This window comes from Mauremys mutica, chromosome 1 (assembly GCF_020497125.1).
Source record: "Mauremys mutica isolate MM-2020 ecotype Southern chromosome 1, ASM2049712v1, whole genome shotgun sequence".
Lineage (NCBI taxonomy): Eukaryota > Metazoa > Chordata > Testudines > Geoemydidae > Mauremys > Mauremys mutica.
Window position 1 is genome coordinate 120,590,893 of NC_059072.1, and position 24,209 is coordinate 120,615,101.

The following is a 24,209-nucleotide window of genomic DNA, read 5'->3' on the forward strand; positions in this document are numbered from 1 at the left end:
ATCAAGACTGTTCTCAGTAGTAGCAAATGTCAGAACAAGGAGTAATGGTCTCAAGTTGCAGTGGGGGAGGTTTAGGTTGGATATTAGGAAAAACTTTTTCACTAGGAGGGTGGTGAAGCACTGGAATGGGTTACCTAGGGAGGTGGTGGAATCTCCTTCCTTAGAGGTTTTTAAGGTCAGGCTTGACACAGCCCTGGCTGGGATGATTTAGTTGGGGATTGGTCCTGCTTTGAGCAGGGGGTTGGACTAGATGACCTCCTGAGGTCCCTTCCAACCCTGATATTCTATGATTCTAAGTGGTCTAAATGGAAGCTATTATGAGTATGTAATAAGGCCGTTTCATCACTGAGTTCTTTTGCAGTAGTAGCATCAAAAAGTTACTTACATTTTACTTTTGTAACCCCCCTGCCCTCCCATATTACAATGTTAACAATGGGTTGATGAGGCCATTTCAGTTCCCATGTATTTTCATTCATTTTTCCTTTTTTCTTTCCTTTCCTTTCCTTCCCCTCCCCCCCTTAAAGTGGCACTGTTGGTATTAAATATGCAGCTATATTTTTAAATGATCCATGTTTCTCTTTATGCCTTAGATTTATTAATGTGTGGGTCTTCTCTGAAAACAGACACAGTGAATATGGCATGATGGAGCTCTATGTTATTGTTTCTTAAGTGACACAATTTACAAATAAGGTGTTTCCTTTCAACTGCCAATCCTGCAAACTCAACTTGAGATCCTAGAATTAAAGTGGATTGTTTCTGTCATACACTAGTACAGGGGTTCTCAAACTGGGGGTCAGATCCCCTTGGGGGGGGTTGTGAGGTTATTACGTGGGGGGTCATGAGCTGTCAACCTCCAACCCAAACCCCACTTTGCCTCCAGCATTTATAATGGTGTTAAATATGTAAAAAAGTGTTTTTAATTTATAAGGGGGGTTGCACTCAGAGGCTTGGTATGTGAAAGGGATCACCAGTAAAAAAGTTTGAGAGCCACTGCACTAGTAAATAGAAATAAAAACGAAGTGTGAAATCCTAGTACCACTGGTATCAACTCCTATTGACTTCAGCGGAGCCAGGCTTTTACACAAAGGTTGTAAAGGCCAAATTCTGTCCTCGGTGACACCTGTGCAATCTCATTATTGTTAGTGATGGCTGTGCAGTGTTATGAGGTCATGCAGATGAAACTAAATGGAACTTCATTCCAGCTGACCAATTCTTCTACGCAAGAAGTCGTAGAATCTGCCTAGTACACTCTTAGCTATGTTGGCTCTGCAAAGCAAATAGGAGTGAAAACAGTAAATCTTTGTCTCTAAATCAGTCGATCTGACTCTCAATACAGGGAGCAGATCTGGGAAGTAATAGAGAGCCATTATTTAGAAGTCACTCTTCTAAGTTGAACATTACTTAAAAACTGACACAGGTTTGCAAATTGAATTATTATTTTTAATGATTTATTTTTTCACCATTTTTACTGTGTGTTTTCTTCTTGTGTTTCCTTGGATGATGAAACTAAACTGAGTCAGCTTCACTTACTGTTTATAATCAGTTTCACTTTCTAGTTCACCAATATTGCCAAAGTAGTGGTGTCTGGATTCACAGTTCTGCACAGGAATATTTCAGTATAAATACATTGTTTTCACTGGAAAAAAATGCAATCTCATTCATGTAAAATACTTTTAAAACTTAAATTTGGAGCAGAAGATCCCTAAGGGGCCTAAAATTTAGTAAAAATTAACAAATAATGGGCCTGGGCCTGTTGCAATTGAAGTGAAATTATAGTACTGCTGTTAATGTCAATGGGATGAAGATGAAAAGCAAAAAATATTATTGCTTACATTTACCCAAAAAATCAAGCCCAATCTTGTAAACACTCCCACACATCAGAAGTCCTACAGACATCATTGGGGTTCCTTACATGAGCAAAATCACTCATTTGCACAAGTGACCATAAACACCAGAGCCGAACAGTGTCAGTTACACCAGACACCTGTCCCTGAGAAACTTCTGATTTTAGGCGAAAGGTTTGTCTTAAGTCCAAAGCTATTTCAGTACATTCAGTATTATGGATAAAGTCAGCTGTTTAGAGAGCCCTTTTTGTTACCTAAGAGAAACAGAGCTCATGCTTAAGTATAAATTCTGAATGTCCTTGGTTTATGCATAGAATAGATGTATAACATTATTTAATATTTTCAGGAGAGTTTTTACAGTGCTCAAATACCCAACTCTTACAGACACACACATAACCACCTTTCTCCTTAGTATGCAAATACATAATTAAAAACATTAAACAGACACAAATGAATAAACCAATAAAGTAAGCTGCAAATAATACATTTTCATTATCTGGGAGTATGTGGAAGTACACCAAACAGCTTAGTGATGCTGGAAAGTTGTAACAGATAAGAATCTAGTGGCTGACTTTATGTAAGACATTAGATCTTGTGAATATTCTGCTTCCTCTCCAGGCAGCAAGCTAGTATGGTTAACCAAAATTGTTGAGTAATTGTTCTGTGGTTGAGAACAAAATGCTGAATTAAACTGTTCCCTGCACAATAATTGTGTGATTACAGCATTTATGTTGCTGGCCAAAGGAACAGTCATTAGGTTTGGAAGACTTACCAAAACCACAGGCACAAAAAAAAATGCAAATCACATGTAAATTGTTCTCTAATACCTATAGTGGCTTAGAAATTGAACTAAAAGTAGAGTATGTGTGTATTTAAAGGCAGGCAAACTGGAAAAATGATTGTACATTCAAGAACTACTTCAGTTCAGGAAGAAAATACCCAAAGATTATTCATTTTCATTATGTCTTTTCCCTCTTGTGTGAGCCTGTATCATATATATTATAAGCATATTTTATTTTATTTTGTATATGCACTTGTGTTTTTCCCCCTCTGCATACCAATCAGATATTGTCTGGGAGTAAGGTGGGATGTACTCCCACACTTAACTAGATCCTGGACTGAGCCAATTCAAAGAGAAGTATGTGAGGGAGGCAGGCAGCAGCAAATGTTTATTTGATTGCCGTAATCCACCAGTAAAATTAAAAATTGATTTATGATGATAGGCCCTCTTGTTAGGTAGATAATTTCCTTCTCCAGTGTGCTGGCCAGACTTAGAAGTGCCAAGGAAACAAACACATTTAATCTTTTGCTTTGTGCTTTTGTTCTACTGTCATTTGTCCTCATGCTGCCAATATTAAAAGAAGAGAAGGAGATGGTCAAAAATAATGGGCAAAATGTTTAAGGACAGTTGCTAATTTTGTGCCTGAAATTAAATGCAGCTACAGATTATAGGATTTGGGTGGCTAACTATCTAACTGAGCTCAGAAGTCAGGTAGTTGCATATCTAAACCCTATTACTTGCATCTGCTATTAATCGTGCCTCCAGTTTATTTGCTATCGGAAATTGTAGGCACAAAATTAGTGGCTGGGTAGAGAGAGGCCATTTAAAAATGTGGCACCAAATATAACTTCTCACAAGCACCATCAGGTGAAAGGATTTGTGATATTAGAGAAAACAACAGTATGAGGGCATGAGTAGAAGAGTTGACACATATTTTAAGTCTTTCTTCTGCAATTGGTTCTATTTTACTTTTAAAATTGAGTTGTCAATGGTGAAACTGAACTCTATTAAGGAACAGTCCCACCGGCAGAGGGGACAGTCAGACTCAAGCCTCAACAGCTGAAAGATTGAAAAGAGGTTTTATTGTGCATTTCCCGGGCAGTAATTAGAGGCTATCCAGCACTAGAAATGTGTTTTCCACAGAGATTTCCACTAACATTTGGTCTTAATTTTCCTGGCCATTTGTCCACCATATATAAGAGCAAGGTTTTTAAGATCATGCAGAAGCACTAAAACTCAGTGTAAAATAATAATAAAAATAAAGTCATCTTCAGAAAGAAGTGCATTAAGCAACTGTAACAACTAAAGCTCTGAAACTGATGTCATTGCAAACTAACCATACACTGGAACATGTATGTGATTTAAAAATAAAGGAGGGGGGAGCATTCAGAGCAGGGTTTAATCAGTGGATTTAAGATTTTCTGAGCAGACCCAGTTCTCATTAGCCCATAAAGAATGTTTATTTACAGCTATGTTAGATAGGCTGTACACCATTTTATCAACTATTCCCCATGAACTTTCCATTTAAAGACATCGAGAGACAGTGCAGACTTTTACTGTAAGATTAACTTTTATTCTGTGTCTTTAACCAAAATATTGTCTCTAGATAGATAGATAGATAGATTTAATTTCAAGTGAGTGACTTTGATTAGACATTTATTTTTGTTTATGCCATTACAGCATTCAGATACTGTACAGGTTTTGAATTGCTGCCCACTACATGATATTAAATAACCTCTAATTCTTGCCCACTGCCTACTCATTAATTAAAACAAACATGCCTATCTTAATGATACCCCACTTGTCAAAGAGACGCTGAAAGAGAAACACATTATGAAATCTTAGAATTTTATTTGAAAGATCAAATTGCAATATTACTGTTCAAAAATGCAGAAAGAATAAGTCCCCACAAAAATAATAATATTTGAAATTATATTAAAAGTATTGGCATACAAAAAAGAAATGATAGTTTGTAAGACAACGTTTTAATGGTCTGCTTCTGTGAACCAGGCTTTGTAGACAGGTTTTTTAATATCAAGTGCTAGAGAAGAAATATTTAAATATTTAAAATTATTTGATTAAATTAAAATGTATATGTATCAGAATTACTTATAGAATCTTTTCACTCTAAAATGATTATCAGCATGTGCTACGTGTTAAGAAGGGCTGGGATTTCAACTATAAGGCCAAACTGTGGCCTGAATAGAACTGCGAGATGGGGGCATAAAAGGGAGAAAGAGGCATAGGGGTGTAAGTTAGGTAGCAGCACCGAAGTGGAAAAAATCTCTGCTGCTCCCACTAGGTGAGCAGGAGGCGGCAGAATTATATGGGGAATGAACAGAACCTTGGTTCCACCCCCTCAGTTCCCATGCAGTACTTTGCATTGCACTACTTTGCATTTAACTCCCATTTGCATTCCAGTTTTCTCCTTTCTCAGAGCAGTGGGTGAACCAGGAGGAGGGAGACTGTAACTGTCTGAGCCACAGTCTTCCTCCTGAGCTGCCTCATGAACAGCTGAGTACTCAAGGCAGATCATTGTCTCATGATCTATCCATAAACATTGGTATGTTCATGAATTTTGGATTCAACTCTGGATTTTACCACTGCATCAATCCCTGAGACCCTGGCACTCTTCTTCTATAGAAATTCTAAAATCCAATGTCTTCCCTACTGGCACAGCCCCTCCTGTTTATGAGGGAGGGGGCAGGGAGAAGACAGACATATTTGTAACAGCTGACCAGGTACATTTTATGCAATAACTACATCAACATTATTATTTACTGAGTGGTTTAATAAATTCAGCTTAATATGTAAATATGGAAAAAATAGCATCAGGGGAAAAAACCCATAATCTTTACTTTTAATATAGAAGTCTCTGTCTGACTTCACAGAAATAACCAAAATATATATTTTGTGTTTTTCCACCACTCTTCTTTGTCCTGGTTAATGATAGTGACCCTTTCTGCAGCTTTCTCTCTCATGTAAAATGCTATGATTTTTCCTTAGTTGATCACTGTAAATCTGTTAAGGAAAGCAGTTGAATTCTATGACACTAAATACAGTTTTATTCCCCAATCCTGCAAATAGCTAAGCACATGCCTAGGTTTAAGTCCATGAGTAGACTCATTGAAGTTAATAGATCTGTTTTATGTGCTTAAAATTGTATATGCATAAATCTTTATGGGACTGAGCCCTTAATTAGTACAGACACAATATATTACTGAGCATACACTGACAAAGTAAAAATGTCATCCAAGTCATGTTTATAGCCAGCCCTTGTATGCATCCACAAGGAAGGAGCTGTCCCTTTTTTGCATCCTTTTCATAAGCATCAGTCATAGCTGCAGTCCTTGTGCTAACCTGAATCCAAAGCCACTTCAAAAGGGCTGAAGAGAAAGCAGGGCCGAGTTACCTCTTTTGGCTAGCTACTCCTGGTGGAATTCTGCTCCTCTGTGCAATGCAGAATTTGTGCAGAATTAATGTTCTGTGCAGAATTTCATTCCTCCCTGCAGAATTGGTGCTGCAGAGCTGCTGGCCGCCAGTAGGGGCCACTGGACCCAGCAGAGCCCAGCTTTCCAGTTGGCAAATACAAGACATTGACGGGTGGTGTGGGGGCTGGAGGGGAGGGAAGGAAGGGGAGCTGGAGGGTTCCAGGCAGCTGTGGTTCCCAGCATGTCCTGAAGGAAGGAGGCAGCATACGGGAAACTCCATATAAACCCAGGACCCAGCATCAGGCTTTTCTCTCTCTGGATGCCTGGGCTCTGGATGGTAGGAGGTGCATGAGTCTGGGCTGGGGGGCACCCTGCATCTGGGCTCTGGGGGTAAGGGGTGCAGGTGTCTGGGCTAGGGCTTGCCCCAGGGCTGGGCTCTGGGGGGCGAGGGGGTGTCAGGGCTGAAGGGTGCCCCATAGCTGGGTTCTGGGGGTAGGGGTTGCAGGTTTCTGGGCTGGGGGGGGGATGCCCCACAGCTAGGCTCTGGGGGTGTAGAGGGTACGGGGGCATAACAGGAACAGGGACTGGGTTGTTGTAGGGGTTTCTTTAACTCTCTACTCTTCGGAGAAATGTTTTTGTTGTCTGTTACAGACATACTTGCTGACAGGTATTTTGAAATAAATTACCAAAATAGTTGAAACTGGTGTGATTATATTGCGTTATTTTGACAAATAAAATATGCAGAATTCTGAAATGTGCGCAGAATTTTTAATTTTTTGGCACAGAATTCCCCCAGGAGTATCTAGCAAAGCTTGTCAGCCACATGCCAATAACACACTGCACAATACCTTCAGGAGCTCCTGTTAGCCCCCGCACTGCTGGGCCAGCCATGATTGATCCCATACTTGATATGCCTGTACCCATAAATCACTAATGTGAAGGATGTCAGACTCTAACCCTGAACATATTAAAGTGGTTATATTGTGATAAAAAAAATCCCAAAAAGTCTAAATAGCTCTGTTTTTATATCTATCGCTCTATCACTGAAAAATTAAAAAAAGAAAAGAAAAGCTATTTACCGTTTATCACAGATCCCACAAAAGCAATCATATGAGCTCCTCCCGCTGCGTATGCAGTAGCAGTTACCTTAATAAACCCTGTTCCCAGAGCTGCTCTGACATCAAGCCATAATATTTTTATGCAAATAGATATTGGGCAAAAATCTGTCTGGGAATTAGTCCTGCTTTAAGCAGGGGGTTGGACTAGATGACCTCCTGAGGTCCCTTCCAACCCTGATATTCTATGATTTCTATAATCTGGTATTACGTAAGTGTTATATAGGCTGAAGAAATTATTTTAAAATCAAAGAGGCTATATCAGTTTCAGCTTTATTTGAAACACGGGGCTTTCAGTGTTTGTAGATGGAAAGTGACAAAAACAACAGGGGAAAAAAGAATACATATAAAACTTCTAAGAGACTAGTATGAACAAGAGAGAGGAAAATTTACTTTATGTTGCCAATGATTCTGTAAGGCATTTACGACCTTTCCACTCACTTCTTTATCATTGTAATAATTGAAACAGTATTTAATAGATCAGCCAATCATAGAAAATAGTCCACATTTGCAGGTTAAGAAATTATCCTACATGATGTCCTTTCTAACACATCAGGAAATCTCACACCTGTTTTCTTTTCACTGACAAATGGTTCATTGAGTGGCTTACTGCTAGAGCACTCAACATAGGTCCAGAAAAACATTAAACAAGCATCTGGAAACTGTGTAAAGCGCCATCCTATGCAGTGAGACATCATCAGTTATTAATGAAAGATCATATATTTTCCAATTCTGAGGGAGTGACATTACACATTAACTCTTGTTGTATTATGACTACATTTGGGAGCAAGTTGCTGTTATCATTGTGTACACAAAGAGAGGGATACACAGTGTTAAATAATGGAATAATAGCTTTGACATTCACAAGTCTGTGGCAACCCTACAATAAGTGATGACCCTCAGTTGTACTTCTGAGACAGATACAGTAACTCCTCCCTTAACATTGTAGTTATGTTCCTGAAAAATTCGACTTTAAGCGAAATGATGTTAAGCGAATCCAGTTTCCTCATAAGAATTAATGTAAATATAGGGGGTTAGGTTCTATGGAAATTTTTTTCACCAGACAAAAGACTATATTTTATATATGTATACACAGTATAAGTTTTAAACACACAATTTAATACTGTACACAGCAATGATGATTGTGAAGCTTGGTTGAGATGGTGGAGTCAGAGGGTGGAAGAGAGTGGGATATTTCCCAGGGAATGACTTGCTGCTAAATGATGAACCAGCAGTTAGCTGAGTCCTCAAGGATTAACACATTGTTGTTAATGTAGCCTCACACTCTACAACGCAGCACAAATGGAGGGAGGGGAGACAGCATGGCAGACAGAGACAGAGACACACACCCAGTGTGTGTGAGAGAGAGCTGCGCATTGCCCCTTTAAGTACACTGACCCCACTCTAAGAACACTGCCTTTTTAGATCAGCAAGTTGAGACAGCTGCTGCTGCCTTCAAGCTCCCTCCGTCCTGAGCCCTGTTGTGTCTCCCCCCTGCTCTATGGAAATGGGGTAAGTGGGTGGCAGGAGCAGGTGGGAGGGGGACACCCTGACAGCCTCTCGCTTTCCCCTCCGCACAGCAAGCAGGAGGCTCCCGGGAGTAGCTCCAAGGCAGAGGGCAGGAGCAGCACATGGCAGTGGGGGAGGGACAGCTGAACTGCTGGCAATTGCTAGCCTGCTGGGCAGCTGCAGCACAGGGAATTTAAGGGAGTGGGGAGCTGATAGGGGGGCTGCCGGTCCATCCTGGTGCCAAGCCCCCACCAGCTAGCTCCAACAGGCTGCTATTTCTGCAAGCAGTGGACAAAGCAGGCGGCTGCCAAATGATGTTATAAGGGAGCATTGCACAACTTTAAACAAGCTTGTTCCCTAATTGATCAGCAACGTAACAACAAAACAACATTAACGGAGACGACTTTAAGTGAGGAGTTACTGTATTGTAACATAAGCACAGCTCTAGGGGGCTCTGGAGCATGCTACCACTTGGAAACATTGAAATATAGCTTTGGAACAGCAGTATTCATTTGAATTTTAAGCTCAATGAAATGAGTCATTTTGGACCAAACGTTGGACATGGTGTTGCAAAGAGCCTATCTTGTCCCTGCCCAATCCCTCATTCACCAAACAGCTCAGTCAACCAAATGATGGATCCCTTTCCCCTACATGAAAGAAAGAGCCTTATGCCTGAGCTGTGTCTCCTTTAACTAGCAAGGGCTCTTTTGAATGTGCACTTTAGTCCTCTGCCATAGCTACCAGGCTATCATCTGACTATAGAAGCCCTTCCTGAAAGTTGTATTCCTCCGTGGGAATCTCATCCACTGGAATGAGGTCCAGACAATCTGCAACAACTAATCCTGCATGAATGCCTCATGTGAAAGATCTAAATCATTGATTCAAAACAGCTGCATATTGGAATACAGATCAATTTGTTTTTCTTTGCTTTTGGACATTTTTTTCCTGGGTGGGGAAGTGCTAAGATGCTCCTGTGACAGAATTGTCTTTGTAGATAACTGTCATGTTATGTGAATGGCTTGCCATAGATCATCCCAAATGAGATAAAGTTGTGTTACTGGTTTCCCTGCTTCTGCATATTTTCCATTTACCACATAAAAAGTGGGAGAAGAGGCTCCGCACTTTTTTTTTTATGTTCTATAAACCAGGGATTCTCAACTTTTTCTTTCTGAGCCCCTGCCCCCACCTGCCCAGCATGCTATAAAAACTCCACGGCCCACCTGTGTCACAACAGCTGATTTTCTGCATATAAAAACCAGGGTTGGCATTAGGGGGTAGCAAACAGGGCAATAGCTTGGGGTCCCACGCCACAGGGAGCCCCATGAAGCTAAGCGGCTCAGGCTTCGACTTCAGCCCCAGGTAGCGGGGCTCAGGGCCTCGAGCTTCAGCCCCATGCAGTGGGGCCTCGGCTTTCTGTCCTGGGTCCCAGTGAGTCTGATGCTGGCCCTGCTTGACGGACCCCCTGAAATCTGCTTGCGGCCCTGCAGGGGGCCCCAGACCCCTGGTTGAGAATCACTGATATAAACCAACATAAATAAATTCACTCCTTCCTCAGCTGTTCCTTTGGAACAGCCAAGAAATGTTCCTTGTATGCTAGATTTCCTTTCATCTTGAATCCTTCAAGGAAACAATGAGCTGTTAGTGGTGGTCCTATGTGTCCCTGTCATATTCCATTCTTCCAAGACTCACTCCACCTATTCATACCACTCCGTCTTATTCTTCAAACTGGGTAATGAGTCAGCACCTCATTTTGGAGCATGCCACTGCTACGTAGCTGGCTAGAGGAGCTGCTGTTAAGCAATGCAAGGCACGTCCCCCACCCCACCTCCCAGTTAAGGGGCTTAGTATGTGCTCACTTTTATAGCCCTCAAAATCCTTGCTGAAATGGACATGAGGAACGAAACAAGGATCTCCCACAGGACTGTGCAGAGCTCTAGGGTTCTAGAGTTGATCCAGTTCACTTTTTTAAACTGGTAAGCATTTATGTAAATCTTTGCGACATTACTCGTTTTGCTCTGCCTTTCTGATGGTTTGTTTGCCATGTTTTCTATGTGCCAGGGCACATACGTTCAAGCTATTGCTTGTTGGGGATAGTTCCCATTTTTCCACATTATCGCTCCAAAAAGCTCTCGTATTCTGGAGGAGTTACAGAGGTGTGTTTATTTTTTCTCCCTAAATTGCCTTATTTATTTGTCTTTATAGGCTGGCAACATAAGAACATATTTTCCTATGAACGGTAGCATTACTAGGAAGCAATTGTGAACAGTGAGGTTTTAGCATTGAATGACTCTAGTGATATTTTGGGAGGGTGAATTTTAATAAGTGCTGGCATGTATTTAAATAAGTCTCTAATGCCACAAGGGAAAGAATATTACTTAGGGCACACATCATTCCCTGCAGAAGAACTCTCGATAGATCTGGAAGAAGATGTCTCGCCACAAGACCCTCTCACAGAGATCTATCCTGCCTAAGGGCTGGAGAATTTGCCTCTATGTGGAAAAGACAGGGGGTGCTCATTCACAGAGTTTGCAGAACTCCAGAGATCTGTACGGGGGGGGGGGGGTTGGTTGGGGATGAAATCCATGTGTTGCCCATCCCAGCAAGGTACATGTCCCCACAGCCCTCTGTCTCTTCTCCATAGTTTGTATTCTCCACACCTGCATGGAACCCAGACCCCATGGAGAGGCCTCCTCAGGATCCATAAGAGGGTGAGGGTGATGCTGCAGAGGTAGCAGAGTCCGCTTTTCACATACGGGGATTCCTTTCCAAGTGTGGATTTGAGGATGGTGGGCAATGATGTAGGGTCAGGTCAAGAGAACAACATTTCACTCTCTTATTTTAGAGGTATTGCCAAACTGTAAGGGAAGACTACCAATTGTAGTTGGAAGAAGAAATGCATTTTTATTTCTCCTTAAAATAGATATGGAGAGGGGGGAATGGCCAATATATTTCCTGTTTAAAGGACCAATCATTCAAATACCAGGTGAAGTGCTTTCCACCATGAATGCTCCCATAGGCCAACGGAACTATTCACAGTAGTAAATAGTTCACCTGCAGTAAGTGGTTTTAGAGCACTGTGTACTAATACAATTAAATACTTAGCTCCTGAAAACAAACCTACATATTTATGTCATCTTTATGATAATGTTCAGTTTTCATATTAAGTTAGAAATACGTTTAACTCTTGAAATGGTTCTGTACACAATCTGAAGTTAAAGGGGCAATTTAAGTGTATCCAGTACTCTGGAAAGTAATATTTGGATTTCATTGAGTCAGTTTAATGTCTACGTCACATGAAAAAGCAAGTTAGCCACACTTCTGTATAAAAAAAGACATAATAAAATAAGAAATAATTTAAAGAAAGATGTTTGTAGGCTTCCAGAATGGTATTTCTCTGAGTAACAGCTTGTGAGAGACTAAAGTAGTGAACTACTGTTCAGAGTTTTATCTATCTGTAAAGGGTGAAGTCCTGCTTTAAGACCCAAATCTGCCATCCTTACTCATATTGAATAATACTTTCTCCACAGGTAATACTAATGAAATTATTGGGACCATTTGCCAAGTAAGGTACTACTTAATGAGAGTTGTACTAGCAATCAAACCCAACATGTAAAGTATATAAGTGCCAGAAATGTAATAAAATATAAACCCTGGAAATAAGAAAAGTCTATGTCTGTAAAAATTTAACGGACAATTGTGAAATTGACGTAAGTATATAAGAATGAAAGAATAAATAAATAATAATACCAGATGCTACATATGTATATCCAGATTTGTAGAAAAGAAGTATGGTCATATATTACTTGAGAAATATTATGAGCTGGCTAAATGAGGCAAGTGTCCTGTGGGAAAAAACAGTATGTGGTCATGTAATTAAAAACTGTGTCATAACGCATATCCACAAGGCGGCCAAATTAAGGTTGCACAGGGAACCTTAATTCTGGTATTTCCTAACTTCTGAGTGCTTAAATTTTCTGTCTTAACGTAGCTTTTAATGTAGCTTTTGTGTGTAATTATTTATATAGTGACCCAAAGCGTGCACGGCATTTCATAGTACATAAAAAAAAGACACAATCCCTGCCTTGAAGAGCTTGCAATCTAAATGTATATAAGGCATAACAGTAGCTAGTAACTATTTATTGCTCCAGGTAACTGCAATAATCAAGGTATTTTCCTCAACTAAGGTAGGAGAGACCAAAGTATCATAATTACTATAGGAAAGACTAAATGCTGAGTTTTTAATTGTGCCCAGTGTGATCATATACACATCTATAGAAGAATTTATATCCTATATATGTGAGAGACAGGAAGTATATGATTTTGTGATTAAGATACTGGACTAAATCTTGAGATCTGAGTTCAGTTCCCAGCTCTGCAACAGACTTCTGGTGCAAACTTGGGCAAATCACTAAGGGCCAGATATTTAAAGGTATTTAGGTGCTTAAAGGTGCAGATAGAAACCTAGTAGGATTTTGAAAATTCCATTACTTGTGTAAATACCTTTAAAAATCTGGCCCTATGTTTCTTTGTGCCTCAATTCCCCATCTGTAAAGTAGGAATAATAATATTTTCTTTCATCCACTCTTATTGTATCTTGTGTATTTAAATTATAAACTCTTCAGGGCAAGAACTCTCTCTCTTACCTTGTGTATTTACAGTTCCTAATACAATTGGATCCTGATCTTGGTTTGGGCACTAGGAGCAATTTTAATAGAACTAATAATAATATATAGATGGTAGTGTAGTGTCTGTGTCCTAAGTTGCACAACCATGTGATAACCCTTCCTGCCTCTCCTACACTCTGTCTACAACCCATTTCCTCAGGGGCTACTTCTAATAATCCAAACTTTTGAGCAGCATGTGTTCTCCTTTCATCATAAACATGGAACTTCTTTCCAAAATTACCGGTCTGGGGTGCATGGATGAAAATATCTATGCTCTTGTGTAGTGACTTGCTTATATTATAGTTCAGTATTCCCATATTTTCTCATTCTGTCATCAATAAGATTCCAAGTATTTCATATCCTTTGATAACCATATTAAGTTCCATTGAGGGGAGAAGAGTATTGGGACAAAGAAAAATAATTATTTATTTTATTTTATTTTGGGATGTAGGGGGCCTTTTAATGGAATTCAAGAGCTTTGAAAAGAAATTAATAAGTTTTATTACGTGATGTGGTTTTTCCCCCTTAGGTTATTTCATTTATTTATTTTGACTTTTTTTTTCTCATTGTGTGTCCCCTCTGTGATAGGAATTGCAAATACTGAAACATTTGCATAAAAATACAAACTTTTCATAATGAAACAAACCTTGAAAAGGAGGGTATTTAGAGGTGAGGGGGCGGAGAAGGTGAGGCTTCAGATATTCTGAACAGGCTACCTGATCTTAAAATGACCAATATTCTCTTATAACTGTTATACACAAGCACTGAATCTAAGGGTAAATTAAGTAGTTCATGCTAAATGAGCACTAAGAAAACCTTCATACCATGCATACACCAGCAAATATTCTATATATTCCAGATACGTTACAATAAAGGTAGTTTAGGTATGTTTTAGAGTGTGTTTAAAAATTGTGTTGGGATTATTTGTTGTATCATAGCTTCTTTCTTTACCATCAGTCCAGTGGGACATGGCTCAGAAGGAGAGAAGAAATAAAACTAATATACATTAAGCACCTCTAAAAATGGCACACACAAAAAATAGCTTTTCTCTGCATTATAATGGCTTGATTTCAGTCCAATATCTCAGGACTTTCCAGGGTAGGAAGCAAGTACCATGACTCATATTGAAAAGCTAGGAATCTTCTTTTTTTAAATACCCATTTCTAGTTGTGTGACATTATATGTATCAGGTTTGTTTTGATGGAGCAATTCTACATTGGCAGGAGGTGGGGGTGGGGCAGAGGAAAGAACCCTTTCTCTAGCAGGTTGCTGAGGTTTTTTTATTGGGTTATTTTTTTAGGTGTTTAGTTACAGTTACTTAGTGGTTTGGAATGTTAGAATGAGTCTTGGGGCAGACAAATAAGTGGGCAGGGTGAAGATGAGTCAGTAAAAGATGCATAACTGCAGTTTATCACATGGCTTTTCAATTTATCACATGCCTGTACAATCTATCATATAATAGAATAGTAGTTCTGGATACCTGAAAAGTGGTGTACTGTTATAAGGTAGATTGCAGAGCCATTTGATAAATTGAGAAGTCATGTGGTGATGATATTTATATCGCAGCAACATCCAGAGGGCCCACTCAGGATTGGAACTGTGTTAGGCGCTGTAAAAAATGCATATGAAGAATCAGGATGAAATTCTGGCTCATTGAAATCAATGGGAGCTTTGCCATTGACTTCAGTGGGTCAGGATTTAACCTGTAATCCCTTCTCTGAGGAATTTACACCTAAGAAGTCACCTATGAATGGGGGAGAGAGAGGGATACTGTCAAGTGTATAGACTTGTATAAAATTATGCACATATAAATGTGTGTATTTACTTTCATTATCTTTATACATTAGTAGAGCAAAAGGCAAGATCTGAAACTAGCATGATTTGGGGTCAGTTGCATTTAAACTGTAAATCTAGTATCAAGAAGGTTTTTTTTTTTTTTTGAAAGAACAGTAACCATCTGACAAGTTGTTATTAGACAAATGTGAATAACAAAGCATTAACTTAAAAAAAATAAAGAAAACCTTCAAGAGAAAAACTGAAAAGAGAGGGTCTGAATTATCTACCACTTCAAAAAGTTGTATCCTAGCAACAGTAGGTAACAATAAACATATGTTGAATAAAAGTTAAAATGCAGTAGTTAAATGAGACATAGGAAGGGTCAGTCATAATATATGCATTTTATATTGTATCAAGTAATCTGATTAAAATGAAATAACATTGGCCCTTATTTTTGGGAGGAAATAAGTGCAAGTATTAGAGTGGTGCTACATATATTCCAGGTTGGAATGGAAATTACATTGTTTTGACTGGGTTATTTCTGTATCCATGCAAACCGTCCTCACCTCTCCGCAGTTCTTACCTCCTTTATACAACTGTGTTTGTGTCATTAAAGTCAAAGGGTCCTTAGGCCCCCTTACAGGGTGTAATTTGGAGGGAGAATTTGAAAAAGAAAATGTGACAGCCAGTTTTGAGAAAAAAGGGCATTTTCCTGGTAGACGTTTTCCTAAATGGGAGGATTTTTTACTGCAATGTTTTGCTAGCGTATCAAGCAGTCACTTGGAATCAAGTGCAGACTTGTGCTACATTGTGGGCTTGGCAATGACAATTGTGTGTGTGTGTGTGTGTGGTGCTTTGGTTATATTAGCCCTGGAGGCAGAGTTAACACTTGCAATGGGACAAGAGTATTTGCAGTCATCAGAGAACTTTGCAGTCAGCTTCAATAACATCACTCCATTTTTTCGCCTTTTTTTTTTAACATTTTTTTTTTTGGCAGCAAAGCTCTTAGTAGAACCATCTGTCTTTCTATTAGTGTTTTTGAGTCCTGTTTTGAAGCTTCTTTGCTTGGCAAAGTCACTTTCATCCCTGGAAACCATTTAAAAAAAAGTTCCATGGCTTCTTGCCGAAGAAGAGTACTATGCAAAAATTCCACACGGCTGTTCATTTTTGTTCTAAAAGAATAGTTACTTTGTCTTATATATATATATATATATCAAGGCAGAAATGGGACACTTCCAGACTGGTTGAATGTAAGGAGGAAGAAATAGCATTTTATATTTTATGTCTCCCAAAATCCAAATATGCCTTGTTAACTAACTAGATCAGAATAGCAACAAGAAGAATAAAGTAACAGCCAAAGTGAATCAGGCTAACACAGTAATTGGCGCTACATCTAGCATAGCTTCAGTCTTGAGTTCAGTCTCCAACTGCAGCAATTTCTAACCAATACCTCTTGTGAGCTTCGTCTTACAGGATGTCCCAGGCTGTAAAGGTGCAATAACCACACACAGAGTTACCACCATTCTTAATGCTGCATACAGAGAAGACCCGTACGTGCCGACAGTGGGGGAGGAGGGGCAGCGGCTTCAGCAAATATTACTGAGCATGCTCAGTACAAGCCAAGCAGGAAATCTGGGGGGGAGCACATGACCCTGTGTGCCCCACTCCAGGTGTTGCTTCTGGCTGCATACATCACACCATGAACCAAATGTTTATCTATGACAGCCTATCTACATCTCTTATGCCTCTGCTCCACAATTCTGTGGTCAATCTTGATGACCTCTCTTGTAAGGGTTTCCTTCCCTTTACTGATTGATCTCCTGAAAGGCAAAGTTTCATTTATTAGTACAGTTGTTTTGTTAAAACCAGTTATTCTGCTGATGACTTCAGTTACCAAACGATTTGCTCTTCTTCTATGTGAGATGGAAAAACAATGTCCTGATCATTTGTAGTATTCAAAAACATGCATAAAACTTTGCAAAAGTAGTAGTGCTAGCTGTTGTGTTTCGGCCAATTTCCAATTTGGATGACAACTTTCTGCCTGCCTAAAGTCCCCTTCAGTTTCACTTGCAACGTAATAGTCTTCATTTCCTGCCCTACACTTTTGTGTAGTGTTGCTGTGCAGCATGAAACAGCCGACACTCCAGACGTGGCTGTATTTCACTTGTGAGCAAAGTGTTTCAGCTGTGTTTTGTGGCCATCTCCGAGAACGTGTCTGTGTCTGTGCATGCATGTACGTGTGTATGTGTGTGTAGTTACAGTTACTTAGTGGTTTGGAATGTACGCATCTAATATTTGCAAAGTGTTTAGTGTTGAGGGGGGAGGGATAGCTCAGTGGTTTGAGCATTGGCCTGCTTAAACCCAGGCTTGTGAGTTCAATCCTTGAGGGGGCCACTTAGGGATTTGGGGCAAAAATCAGTACTTGGTCCTGCTAGTGAAGGCAGAGGGCTGCATTTGATGACCTTTCAAGGTCCCTTCTAGTTCTAGGAGATAGGTATATCTCCAATTATTATTATTAATCATTTGAGAGGAAATGTTCTACTATGTATATGATTGTGATTTGGCAGCATTGTGATGTGGAATATCTTACTGTCACATGGAGAAGATAGATAAAAGTGCAGACGTGGTTGTTAAGGTGAAATGAAATATAAGTATTCCATAATTTATGTAATTAATATTAAGTGCTGGGGTATATGGTAATTAACACATGTTTGAACTGTTGATGCTGTTGGAACCCTTCACAACATAGGAGTATATTCTACTCTGACCTGGCTAAAAAAAATAAATAAGCAACTACACAGGCATGTTCTCCAGAAGAATTTCCAGGTTTGATTTTCCTCCTTCTGTTCAGCAGGTTCAAGGTCAGCTGCCTCCATTGATGATTCCAGTGTTCCCTCCAGATCAACGAACCCTAGCAGCAGCTGCTCAGCAAGGATTCCTCCTTCCTCCTGGTTTCAGCTACAAGGCAGGATGCAGTAAGTCCTGTAGATTTTCCATCTGGAAGTGGGAAGGGGGCAGAGTTTTAAACAGGTTGTCCAGTAGTTATGCTGAACTAAGTCACCATCAGAAATATCATGTCTACTGCCTTGAGGTGACAGACCCACTAAGCTGAATTTAGGATTTACAGACTAGTGTGAGGACAGATTTGCCAAGAGGTCACTAATATGTTCATTGATATAATGGCCAAGTATTTCAGAACTGGCTAGTGAATGTGAGTGCTCAACTTGAAGGGCCTGATTTTCAGATAGCATGTGCTCCGCCCTTTCTGAAAATCTCTTTACAGTGTGTCAGGTTGGGCACTGACAATCACTATTTACTTTTGAAATTTTTGGCTATGCTGTGCAACAAAACAAAACACAAACAAGGGAACATGCTCATCGCCATGCACAGATCCTCCTCTCTTAATCTAAAAGGGAAGTTGTTTGAAATGGCCCAATAAATTTCAACACTATTGTAGGGAAATATGTTTTTTCCTCTAGCAGCCTGCTTGCTTTTTATTAACTAAGGGCCTATTCTACGCTCTTTCTACACATAGAACTCACATTCATCTCAATGGGAGTTCTGTACAAAGATCAAGGATAGCATATGCCTCTCAATTTGATGGACTAACACAAAGCATAAGTATATTTTACAAGAGCCTAAGACTAAAAACTGTGTAACATCTATTTTTTTAATCTTTGAAAGTTTTATTGTCACTACAGGATCCTGGTTTTTTTTGGCAGTTTTATTTAAGCCTTCCATAGGATGTCTTGTTCCTGTCAACAAGATAAGAATAAATATAGGTTCAAAATAAATCAAAAGTCTTCCTTTCATCGAATAGATTTAGCTATAGCATAAATTCTATAAACTTGATTTTATGCATTTGTGCTTATCTAACTCTACTGACATCAGTTTCCTATCTTGTTATCTAAGACTTGCTTGTTTTACCATTCTCTCTCTTTAGTGCGTCTGTTTAGCTCTATTATGTCCGCATCAGTGTATCCGTCTGTATCATTGACTAACTCATGAATTCGTCAATTGTTTGTCATTACGCAGTGCTCACCAGTGGAGCAGTTTATTAAATTTTGAATGCAAAGGGACTATCTGGTGATACTTTTTGTCCTGCAATTTTAGATTCTTTTATTTTCTAACTTTATAGACCCAATATTGGGTTTCTTTGAGCAAAGTTCCCTTTCGCTTTGGCCATCACCCCACACATTGGTGTACTATAGGCTATTACCACTCCTGAGAAATCACTGTTCAAAACACTTCACCTCACTCAGCAGCTGCAGTGCCAAAGCATGGGCTCATTCACTTCTTCCAGTGATTTCACACCCATTTGTTCTCAAATGGGAGAAGTAGTGATTCACATTGCAGAATGTGTAACCGAAAGCCACATTGAATATGAATGCTACCATAACTGTAGGCCTGGAAAAGGTCAAGAAAACACCCCATTAGACGTATCTGGCAGATTAAATTAGTTCCGTGTTAATGCAGTCTGACTTGGAGAGAGGGTTGATTTTTTTTTAACTGTTAGTAAATTAACAGTAGGATGGTCACATAGTACCTCACATCCATGAAGTTCATATGACATCACACATTTTTGTAACCTTGGAAATGAAAAAAACTGAAAAATGCTGCTGCTGCTCCTGGCAATAAGGCTTAAAATTAACAGCATGCCAAGGTCTAAGATTGAGCAGAAGCCAGTGGAAAAAGACAGCTCTCTGTTTGCTGATTCCCTGGCATGTTTGACTGAGTTTGAATGAGAACCTGAGGGGAAGTGATCAATAGTCCAAAGGATTTTTTTTCTTTTAGCTCACAATTTAGTGTAAACAATAACATATATTGGCTTAGTTATACCTAGAAAGCTTGTAGCAGTGAAAAATATAGCAGCATTAAAAACTGTAATATGGTCCCATCAAGTAATGGTTTTTGACAGGCAATTAAAACAACTCCCCCCTTATACCCTTCTCTCCCCCATTTCTGTCATTCGTCATGGTAAAGGCATGGTAGACGGCAGACAAGATTTTGGGTAAAATTTTCAAAAGTGCTTAAAGTGACTTAGGAACCTACATTCTATTTTCAAAAGTGACCTAGGCACTTAGGAGCCTAAGTCCCATTGACTTTCACATAGACTTAGGATCCATTTGATCAGATTTTCAAAGTTATTTTGGGGCACCTAAAGATGCAGACAAGTGCCAAATGGGATTTTCAAAAGGGCCTAAGCAGGTTATCTTAACTTCCACTGATTTCCATGTTAGGCATCTAACCTGCTTAGGCCCTTTTGAAAATCCCACTATGTTCCTATCTGCATTTTTAGGGACCTAAAATGCCTTTGAAAATCTAGCCCCATTTGCCTAAGTAACTTTAGAAAATGGGATTTAAGTTTCTAAGTCATTCAGGTGCTTTTGAAAATTTTATTCTTTAAGCCTGGGCTGAACAATTTTCATGAAAATTTTACAAGACTGATTTATAGACTTCCCAAGTGACAATTCTGTTATTTGCTAGCTTTCGTAACTTGCATTTAGAAATGAAAAACTGCATGAGACCCTTAGTTTTATTGACAAACAGGTAAGAACCATATGTTAGCAAGTTTTGTATTTAGCATTTACCCACAAATGGGGAATTTATAGCTTTGGGGGGGGAGGAGTTTTATCTAGATAAAAACCATGGCCTACATTTTCAAAAAGGAATTAGTGATTTTGGGTGCCTTGATTATTGGTTGCCAAGTTTGAGACACCTGAAAAGTGCCTAATTTTCAGAAGGTGCTGTACCCTGCTCTCTGAAAGTCAGGCCTCCATAAAGACTCTCAAGTACCCCAAATCACCACTCACTTCTTGAAAGTTAAAACCCACATCTTGCAAAGAAGATCCTTTGTGCTACAAGTAACACCTTAGATTACTGAAACAGGAAGACACATGTGAATATCTTATTCAATACTACTCTTTGTTTCATTCAACTTGGACGGCGAGACTAATCTAGTTAAACACTCTGTAGTTGGTTTCCCTTTATGGTTCTCCTGGCCAATAGTAGTGCCTGGTTTCCTGGCGATTTATCTATATATCTCCCATTAGCTTCAGTGAGAATTATGTGGTCAAATTCCTCAGCCAACCCTTCAAATTGTATACCCCAGAGGACCAAAAGGACACTTGGGGGGGTGTCATTTTGGTGAGAAAAATGCTATTTTCTAATTTCCATTTACTTCTTGAAATTCACTAAAGAGCTGCTCTGACATGCTGTTGTAAGAGGAGCTTGTCCACTGTAGATTCACTGTCTGATTAGTACTATGTTCTGGTGTGCTGAGATATTAATAACAATATGATGATAATTAATAACTAGTATTTAAATGGATTGTTTTTATCCATGGCGCTCTCAGTGCTTTGCAAAGGTATGTAAGTATGATCATTCCTGTTTTACAGATGGGTAAACTGAGGCAGCAAGATTAAGTGATTTGCCCAAGGTGAGATGGCAGAGCAGATTATAGAATCCATGTTTCCTGACTTCTAGTTCAATGCACTACCTGGAGCTTTTTCCTCCTAACAAATTCTAGTTGGGAATGGCTTGTTTTGTTATGTTTTTTTAAACAGATGGTTTACATTTCATAATGGACCATTTAAACAAGTTGACACTTCCTCTCCTTTCTCTGCAGCATATTGTGTAGTGTTAAAGTTGGCAGAAAGAAGCATAAAGCTCTTGGGCTTGGATTAGAAGCTTCTATTAGTATTGGATTTCTATTAGGAAAATGAAGCAGAGTTCTTGATCCCTGGTTCTGGTTGCTACCTAAATGTAGTGTAATTGCTTAAAATGTTTAATATTAATTATTTATAACCAAAGCAGTTGTTTCTTAGTAGAAAAAGAAGTGCCAGTGTGCCATGATGGAAATACACTGTTCATGAATTTCTCCATGAATAGCAGGGAAAATAATGGCTATTCATTGGTCATCTCTTTGCTAAACATTCAGAGTTTATTATTAAAAACTGAAATCCTAAAATGTTTTGTGCATGACATCTGCTTTTGATGAATAATGAAATGCCATGTACGTTTAGGATGAGAAATAAAACGAAGATTGTGACTAGTTCTGGTCCTCCAAAATTGTGATGTGATAATCCCAACATCTTCACCAAATTACTCTAATACATTCTCCCTATAGTTTCAATCAGGTATGTTGCCCTGGTGGACTGAGCACAGGGATAAGAGCCAGACTACTGCTTCTCCAGAATAGTGGCAGAACTCCTGATCTCTGACACCGATGTGCTGTGTGATTTTAAGCAAGTCATTTAAATGCTCTGACTTTCCCTACACTGTACTCTTTAACCCTAAAATATCCCACTGTTGCTTTCAGTTTCACTGGTGATAGCAAGAGTGGGATCTCCTGTGTGGGTGAAGCACTCATGGTTCCAGCATTTCAGCCACTGTGGGGGAAATCCTGACCCTATTGAAGTTAAAGGACTTTTACTGTTGACTTCATTAGGCCCAGGATTTGCCCCCTATTGTGTAGACTTGGGCAAAGTTTGATGTCATGGTAGTTAAAAAACTGGCAGCCATGGGATATTTATTTAGAGGATCATTTAATTAGTGTTTGTAAAGTGCTTTGAAAATATAAAACATTATGTAAATGCGAAGTGTTAGGATGTGAAATGTTGCAGTGTGCTATTTAAAAGCTGCTGCATTATCCTTCAGAGGTGGCTTCTTTTCCATGGTGAACAAAATGGCTCTTCCTTGTATGTGCACATGCATAGATCTGGAGAGAGAGAGAGAGAGAGAGAGAGAGAGAGAGCTAACTTGTTACTCTACCGTAAGTAACTGATAATGAGGGGAAGGGAGTAAGGAATTCCCTCCCTATCCCTTTTGTATGGCACAGGTAAGGTCCACACAGAAACCCAACCCTTGTGCTTGTGAGAGCAGAGGGGCTGTTGCTAGGGGAACCACTTGCCAAAAAGGCAGCAAAGAGCAAGGAACAAAGTACAATCCCCCAGCAAACCTGAGGAGCAGAATGTTCTCAGACAGATTGCCTCTTAGTGCCCCCTTTTAGGCAGTGCAGTTCTGCACCACCTCTTAGTGTAGGCTGATCTGACAGGCATAATATATAACCCATACTTTGATAAGAATGTTGAGATCCTTCAGAATAAAAGGCATTGAATAAATACAAATTGTTATTTAGGAAAGTTTTCCCCCATTGCGTCTTTGTCTTTTTTTTCTTTAAATGTTTGGTGATGCTTTTACAAGAGAAAATAAAAATGTTGACAAACCTATGACACTGTTGCATTTTACACTGGACTCCCCCCTCCCCCTTGTGATTGAAGCAATCCAGTGCGAGAAATGCTGCTTGCTTAGTGGGTCAACAACACATTTAGTGTTCTAAGCTGAAATTCCTGTGATCATTTGAGTGACATGGTTTTTTCAGTTTTGTTTTGTTTCTAGAAATGGTAGTTACTGGTACTACACTTCAAAAAGTTTTGAAGGGGGGATTTGCTACCAAATATGTTTTCCAGATCATTCACTAGTTCTCAGGACAGCTCCTAGGTTGTGTTTTACTTGCTGGTACCTATGTTATTTTTATGGCCACATGCCAAATTTAGGAAACAAAACCTGTTTTTCTTTTTCTTTGCCCTTTCCTCCCTCCCCCTATGGAAAATTTGTTGTAACAAATCATATTGTTTTCCCAGTCAGATGTCATCCACTTGGGTTTTTTGGAAAGCACTTTAATCACGGCTTCAGCCATATCCAATTGGGGAAAAAATGTGAATATACAATAGGTATATTGTATGTTTGTTGTATTTCAGCTCATTGCGGCTGGAAATTTCCTAAATAAAATAAGCACACAAAATTATTGATGAAATATCTAATTACCCCTTAAAATAGGCATAAATGTGTAAGAAAGGGGACAAGCCAAGCCTAATAAAATGTGCTGAATTTACTGTTCCTCCATTTTCTGAACAATATTATCTACATCCAATAAAAATGAAACTCTCTGGTAATTGGTTCCTTGTACAGTACAATACAATTAATGTTTAGGAGTTAAATACCATAAACTTCCTTGGGCATATTTGCTGATGTATCTTTATTTTTTAGTTAGTCACATGTTTCATTGTTTAATGGGTTATCATGTG

At 39.2% G+C, this 24,209-nt stretch overlaps 1 protein-coding gene across 8 annotated transcripts in view; it reads left to right on the forward strand.

Moving 5' to 3' along the window:
- Positions 1 to 24,209, forward strand: part of SOX5 (SRY-box transcription factor 5) — a 918,538-nt gene that overhangs the window by 766,758 nt on the left and 127,571 nt on the right. For 7 of the 8 annotated variants that reach the window (XM_044993219.1, XM_044993236.1, XM_044993209.1 and 4 more), the window contains one exon: positions 17,972 to 18,095. In XM_044993219.1, coding sequence (XP_044849154.1) covers positions 17,972 to 18,095 — 124 coding nt within the window. The remainder of the gene's footprint in view (positions 1 to 17,971; positions 18,096 to 24,209) is intronic. The other variant, XM_044993181.1, reaches the window with a different exon arrangement.